Source organism: Muscardinus avellanarius (genome assembly GCF_963383645.1).
Source record: "Muscardinus avellanarius genome assembly, chromosome: 10".
Lineage (NCBI taxonomy): Eukaryota > Metazoa > Chordata > Mammalia > Rodentia > Gliridae > Muscardinus > Muscardinus avellanarius.
The window spans coordinates 24,457,881-24,466,093 of NC_137796.1; the positions used below are offsets into that span (position 1 = coordinate 24,457,881).

General features: G+C 35.1%; 1 protein-coding gene across 1 annotated transcript in view; it reads left to right on the forward strand.

The window, feature by feature from the left end:
* Positions 1–6,611, forward strand: part of CDH8 (cadherin 8) — a gene marked incomplete at both ends in the record, with an annotated part of 366,073 nt that extends 359,462 nt beyond the window's left edge. The window contains 2 exons of the mRNA XM_080704548.1: positions 4,429–4,680; positions 6,118–6,611. Of these exons, the coding sequence (XP_080560674.1) occupies positions 4,429–4,680; positions 6,118–6,611 (746 nt within the window). The remainder of the gene's footprint in view (positions 1–4,428; positions 4,681–6,117) is intronic.
* Between the last annotated feature and the right edge of the window lie 1,602 nt (positions 6,612–8,213).

The following is an 8,213-nucleotide window of genomic DNA, read 5'->3' on the forward strand; positions in this document are numbered from 1 at the left end:
TAGCAAGAAAAAATATATATAGCACTATATATAGTACCCAACAATATATCTAACAAATTGTGAAAATCTCTCATATCTAAAATAAGTTTATTTACATATATTATGAAAAATAAACAAATCATTATAATTTCTTGATACAGATGTCTAGTGATCATAAAGTTGTCAAAGAAATCAAAATGGGTTTATATTCTAATATAATTTATTTATCAGAAGCCTTACAGGATTTTTTCTGAAGCTTTATAATCTGATTTTATATTTATAAGAGAACAGTAAATTAGCAAAAATAGCCCAAATATGTCATGCAGAGTGGCAGAAGTCTGTAATCCCTGCTATCAGGGAGGCTGAGGTAGGAGGATTCCAAGTTCAAGACAGGCTAAACATCTTGACAAGGTCCTATTTCAAAAATAAAATAAAATAAGGTCTAGGCGATTTAGTTCAGTGCTAGATATATCAGAAAATGTTAAGGAAGGATATGTTAGTAAAGGATGTCCTGACAAATATCAAGATTTTTATAAAGTTTTCATGCATAAAAAAAATAAGATTAAGGCAGAGATAGAAAAGAATGCTTTTGGAACAAAGTAGGGATCCTTTAAAAGGATGAAAAGAGAGAGGAATTGATTTGTGAGAGAAGGCATTGAGGATCAGTGGGTAAGGGATAAGTTTCACCATAATTAACCTTGAGAAAATCAATCAGAGGTACGAAGAAAAATCAATTCCATATAATAACCTAAATCAGAAAGTTAGCATTATGAAAACCAATTTTATATAATTAAGAATTTTTTCAAATATGGCTTAAAAACACATGTCATAAAAGGATTGATGAAATTGACTATATTAAAATTTCAACAAAATGAAAAAACAGTATGTTTTAAAGAACAAACAACACTTTGTAGATTTGGCTCTATATTTGTTAATATATAGCACAAGTGTATATAGATGATAATTTCATTTGACCTCCTAAAAGAAAAACAAAAAACCACACAAATAAATCAGTAATACATGAAAATACCAATCAAAAAGTGGTTTAAAACTAGGCATGATGGTCCATGTAATCCCTTTACTTGGAAGCCTGAGACTGAAGAATCAGAGATTCAAAGATAGCCTCTGCAATGTACTGATGCTCTCAGCAATTTAGCAAGTACCTGTTGGAAAACAAAACAATTTGAAGGTGTAGCTGTGGGGTAGAATGCCCCTGGGTTAGATCAACACCTCCTCCACACACATACACACACAGTGTTTAAAAATTACAAACACAACCAGCTGCTGTGTCGCATGCCTGTTATCCTAGTACTTGGGAGTCTGAGACAGGAGTATTGTAGGCTCAAAGTTAGTGTGCATTAGCTTAGGGAGACCCTGTTTCAAAATAAAAGATAAAATAGGACTACGGATGTAGCTCAGAGATAAAAGTTCAATCTCAAGTAAGTAATGCGTGCGAACACACACACACACACACACACACACACACACACACACACACACACTTGATTTTGTCCAGAGCTGCAAGGTAAAAACTTAACATACATGAATCATAGACATTCTTTATCCTGTCAATACTCCCCTATGTAGAAAGGAAAAGAACATATGCAAATTCCAAGATTAGTAGAAAACCCTGAGTGTGAGTTCAGTATTAGACTCACCAATGCTTGTCTAAGTAATAAAGGAGATGACTTGGTTCTGTAACAAGCAACATTTCTGCTTCAGTTTCTCAATTATCATTGTAGGCTTTATTTATTTATTTTTTTTTTTTCGGTACTGGGGATGGAACCCAGGGGCATCTACCTCCGAGAGGCACTCTCAGCCCCTATTTTGTAGTCTTTTTATTTTTGAAACTGGGTCTCACTGAGTTGCAAAGGGCCTCACTAAGAAGCTGAGGCTGTTCACGAACCGGTCTCCTCAGGTCTCTGGCTCCCAAATGCTGGGATTATGAGCATGTGCCACCACACCTGGCTCATTGTAGGCTATTGTAAAGAGAAATTTTTCAAAATAACTTCTCACATAGATAATGTCAACCACAATAAGATAAAAGCTTCATTGTAATTTTATTAATTGCATCTTGAAGAACAATTTCCATCCTCTGTTTTGAACTATGGTATATAGGGTCACCCACAGATGTTCACTGGGCTAATAAACTTCTCAAAATTGTCACACACTTTCTGAAAATATAAAGCAAGTATATATTGTGTATGTTGTGTCTACTTGCTTTTAGCTTATTGGTGTTTCCTTCCAGGTCATAGAAATAGAGGTTACTATATTGTTCACTGCTTAACTACACTAGAAAACTCTTTTTGCTTTGCAAATTACTAGATACTTAGGCATAACTAGAAAATTAGAAAAAAGTAGTCAACTCAGTGATTTTTCTATTTCAGTATTAATTATAAGGCCTTAGAGGTCTGTTTATATTTTAAATAAAAAGGAATATTACTACACATCTATCTGGGGGAATACTATCATTTAGGTAAAATTTTTATATAGTAGTATATGATAGAATCTACTATATATTTTTCTTTTTTCTTTTTTTTTTTTTGTGGTACTGGGGTTCCTGGAAGCCCTTCTACCTCCGGGCTCCACTCCCAGACATCTATTTTGTATTTTTATTTGGAAACAGGGTCTCTTAAGCCAGCACACGCACCTGGCTTCAAACCTGCGCGATCCTCCTGTCTCTGCCTCCCAAGCGCGGGGATTACAAGCGTACATCACCACGCCCGGCGTGGATCTACTATATTCAATTAATTTAATCGAACATGTGTCTATTTGAGCGTTTTGGAAACCAATAGGACACTGTCTACAGAAGTTATACAGGAATGGTTTGATGTCACTACCTTCATCCACAGTAATAAGGTAACCCAATCTTTTGAGTTCTAGAAATTAGTTCATATTTGTTTTTTAAATTTTTTATTGGTGCATTGTAGTCATACATCTTAATGGGTTACAAGATGGTAAAGGCATACATGCACACATGACTCTTTTAGCTCTTCTCCAGTTCCCACCCTTCTCCCTCCCCTCCCTCCTTCTCATGGCTTACTAATTGACTGTAATATGTTTTAAAATGTACATCATGTACATTAGGGGATTTTTTTTCTTCCTGTCTTTCATCCCCCTCAGTTAGGTCACATTACTTGTTCATCTATGGCTTCTCCTTCCTCGTCTACAATTCACAATTGCTAAACTATGGAAGGAGCCAAGATGTCTATCAACAGATGAAAGGAATACAAATTTATGGGATATGTACACAATGGAATTTTATTCAGCCATAAAGAACGAAGTTACATCATTTTTGAGGAAATGGATGGAATTGAAGAACATTATGCTAAGTGAAATTAGTCAGTCACAAAAAGTAAAAACTCATATGCTCTTCATAATATGTAGAAGCTAGGGAGGAAAAGGGTCATAGTTGATATTTGAACAATCCCGACTTAAAATAATCATTTTGCCCAAATAACGCCACAAACAAAACCCATTTTGTTTTACTTTTGACTAAAATATCAATGTAAGATAGGCAGTGTTCTAGTTTTTAGCATTATATATAGATATATTTTCTATTAATGAAAATGAGAAATTGATTATACAATATTACTTGTTCATTAGATGTGGATAAGTAACAACCAAAAATTTATTTTGGGGTGGAATTTTGAAAACAATATGGCTAACATGAGACCAATCATTTCTTACTCATCAGTTTTTTATTAGCTGAATTTATATAATTGATATTACCTAAATTTTAAAGTATTGCTCCTGATAACCAATATCTACCTCTACATAACTGACACATGTAAAAGGAATACCAGCTTTATGACTTCTCACTTGTGTAACCACTATACACAAGTAAGTCTACAGAATTTTTATATATGTGGCATATTTCTTCTTATATAGTAAGACTATCTCTTCTTATGTATAGCATTTATATAAATGCTCTGGGACATGATTGACTGTTTTTAGGGACCTTTGGGAGTCAATGAAGAACATAGTTTTGCATGTCACATTGTCATCTAATCTATCTTGGAATACAGAGTCAAGCAATTATTCTAAATATGGTGAAATTCTATTCAGTCAACTTCTGGAATGCATTATAAAGCAAGATGTGAGATTACTGAGTTTGCTTGTGGTTATATGGAGACTTGGGAAACTGTGCAGTTTCTAAAAGTATTCTTAAAGATTAATTTTATAAATACTTTACATGCATAATAAGGTGATGGTAACTAACTCCTTTAGTTCATCATGGGGTTCCGTTCATTCACATTCCTGTGCTGTAGCTGTTTTGGCTTATATCAACTGGAAGAGTGGGGAGTGTCCAGGTGGAGAGAGCCTCAATGGTCCAGTGGAGTTGGGATTGTCTTAAGGTTTGCAGAGGATTTATGAACTAGAAAAACAAGTGTGTTTAAGCAGCCATTGTGAGATGATGCAAATTGTTGTAATTTTCACTTTTTCCAGATAATTCCCTCAGCATTTTGGCAAAGCATAATGGATTCAACCGCCAGAAGCAAGAAGTCTATCTTTTACCAATCATAATCAGTGATAGTGGGAATCCTCCGCTGAGTAGCACCAGCACCCTGACCATCCGGGTCTGTGGCTGCAGCAATGATGGTGTTGTCCAGTCTTGTAATGTTGAAGCTTATGTCCTTCCGATTGGACTCAGTATGGGCGCCTTAATTGCCATATTAGCATGCATCATTTTGCTGCTAGGTACGTATTTCCCTCATAGCCTAATGGTCACCATTTTTCTGGTTCATAAATGACTGTAAATACGGACAGCAAACTCTAACCTGGCCAGGCCTTAGCATTTGTGAGGGGTGGGGGGTAAAGAGAACTTTTCTTTTTTCTTCTATGAGATTACTAGAAGGAGGCGTAGAAAATGTTGTGATAGTTCACGTTCAGTTGGAGATAATGTTCAGTGCCTTACTTAATCTCACCATCAAGGAAAAGATGGGCTAATAATAACAGTAATAATAATAATAATAATAATAATAATAATAATAAATAAAATAGTTTAGTGGTGATGGAAGTGGGCATGAGCCCTTCTGTGCAACAGCATTTCTTATATAAGAAGGCCTCTAGACTGTCTGATGTATACCAGTTTGCTATAATAGTGTATTTTCATATGCACACAATAATGTCATATCCAAGCAATGTGTACGTAGGGCTATTGAGTCTATCAGATTCTAAAATTTGATGAGATAAGAAGAAAACAAACAAGCAGACCAAAAAAAAAAAAGTTTTCTTTGTAATAACATTGTGTTCTGCAGTTATTTTAATTGATATTAGCATTAAAATAAAATGAAGATTGCTAATTAAGGGAAAGATTCTTTAATGTTTCCATTAAAATAACCAATTACAAAAATATTAGATGGCAGAAAAATATCAAGCAGAAGAGAAATATCTTATACCATCCTTGAAGAATAAAAGCACCTTTAATATGTCACCATCTTCCCGCTTATATTTGTCTTGCTCACCCAGTGCGTAGATTGAAGCATCATTTCCCTGGCATGTTCTACTCCACTAGCCTATATTTTATTTGACTGTTCTGGATAGCTGACTGTGTGTTCCTATTTCTTCCTTTAACCTTTAGGCCTACCTTTCCAGGTAAAGGAGTTCCAGCTTTCATCAAAGATAGGAAGTTGTCCATGTAACTTTGACATTCACTCTTTCTGTAGGGAAAAAAAAATAATTGAATTCAAGAGGACCTTGAAGATTTGTTAAAACAAAATATGTGAGCTAGTCTGAGTGTTTAATTAAAAATAGGCATGGAACCAAAGTATATTAAGCAATTTACCCAAAATACATAGAGCATTAGTCATGCTATCTGCTATTTTTTTCATTCTGTGCCATTTACACTCAACCTGATAATAGTATGAAATATGTCCAATTATATAAAAACTTATTCACTTAGCCCAGATCCATTACTACTTAATATACAGAAGTAATCTGAAATAATGTTTACTTGAAATTCAGTGCTCATTCTTCACTGAATTTGTGTTCAGCTTAATTCCCTAATAAAGGTGATTAAAGCTGTATACCCATAAGTTTATTTTTAAATGCCCCTGTCTCTTAGCATACATGATGTGTTGCTTGTAAAATTATATTTTCTCTGGGCTAATTGTTATTTGATGTTCTTTCCTACAGTCATTGTGGTGTTGTTTGTGACTCTGAGGCGACATAAAAATGAGCCATTAATTATCAAAGACGATGAAGACGTTCGAGAAAACATCATCCGCTACGACGACGAAGGAGGAGGGGAGGAGGACACGGAGGCTTTTGACATTGCGACTTTACAAAACCCAGATGGAATTAATGGATTTTTACCCCGTAAGGATATTAAACCAGATTTGCAGTTTATGCCAAGGCAAGGGCTTGCTCCAGTTCCAAATGGTGTTGATGTCGATGAATTTATAAATGTAAGGCTGCATGAGGCAGATAACGACCCCACGGCCCCACCATATGACTCCATTCAGATTTATGGCTATGAAGGCCGAGGGTCTGTGGCTGGCTCCCTCAGCTCCTTGGAGTCCACCACATCAGACTCAGACCAGAATTTTGACTACCTCAGTGACTGGGGTCCCCGCTTTAAGAGACTGGGCGAACTCTACTCTGTTGGTGAAAGTGACAAGGAAACTTGACAGTGGATTATAAATCACCCAATGGAACTGAGCATTCTGTAATATTCTAGGGTCACTCCCCTTAGATACAACCAATGTGGCTATCTGTTTTAGAGGCAAGTTTAGCACCAATCATCTATAAACTCAACCACATTTTAATGTTGAACCAAAAAACAAAAATAATAAAAATAAAAAAGTATATGTTAGGAGGTTATAAATCTTGTGGAGTGTGAATTAAGTATGTGGAATGTCTAGAAGTCTTTGGATATTTGATATTTACCTGACTACCACAGACAAAAGATCTGGGATCCTAGCTAATGCTTAGAGAAATGGTTTAAAAAGAGGAAAAAATCAAAATTAAAAGGTGCTTTCTTAGAAAAACGGACCTGCAAGGAATCTGCTGCTGATATGTGTCTTCTTCAAGGATTTTTATGAATGCAAATGATTTTTTCCCCTTCACCAATAAGGATCCCGCCACAAATGATAAAGCAATACTTGGTCTGCTGTACATTATGACTTTTTGGAGTTTTGGGAGGCCTCCTAGATTATATGGTACGGTGACCACACATTGTACATAATCGTTGGCCCACTCACCAGAGACTGAATAGCATCTTTAAATATTGTGTCGAGCCTTAAATTATTCACATGTTCGTAATCCATTCCAGGGTGGGGATTGCCAACTTAGTGGTAGGAGGAGAGAAATCCCATTCAAACAGGCTTGTTTTTAGAAGCAGGATTCCTCGTTCCCTCCACTTCATCTTCTTCCACAAGGACACAAAGATAAACTGTATCCCATAGTGGACTCCATAAGAGACAGATGGTTTTGTTGCTAGCGCGTGGATTTATTTGTTTAATCCTCAAAATAAATATTTTATTGATGTCCATTAATGCTTTTATTTATTAAGGTTGGTAGTCTATAGAATAAGGGACTATATGGGAAAAAACCCTAAATTATATCCATTCATAATACTTTAGATTGTTTTATATAAATAAATATACAATGAATGTTTAACACATGTACATTTTTGATGAGATAAGTATGGCAGGCAATATTATCAAAAGGAGAGCTAATAGTCTCTTTAGAGTAGAAAGTGTTATTGTGATTGGTGATGGAAGGAACAACATTTTCCCAGAGAAACTTTAGGACTGTTTTCTATTTTGTTCATAATCCTAGTATTTGGTGTTTTTACTACAAGCACAAACATCTGAAAGTATATTGATTCCTGTGAATATTTAAACTCTAGACTTTTAGATACCTACCCAATGCCCTGCCCAGTACACATGCTTCAAGTTGCCCCCGCTATTTTAGAGCAGGAACTGATTTGTATATACTTTTACTGTTTATGTTTTTAGCACTTCTGTCTCCGATCATGGTGAATCACAGAATGTCTTAGACGACACAAAAAGGACAGCACTAGAAGATGTGAGCATATTTAATTTGTAATGCAAACCTGCCATTTAGGAGTAGAAAATGTATGATAAAATTTGAGTATTACATGCAGATCATTTTAATTTTCTACTTTGCTTTAATGCAATATTGTTTATTTACTCCATGTATTGTATTCAGAGAAACTCCTGTATTGTTTCCTACTTTGTGAAATATATTTTTATAAATATCTTTGT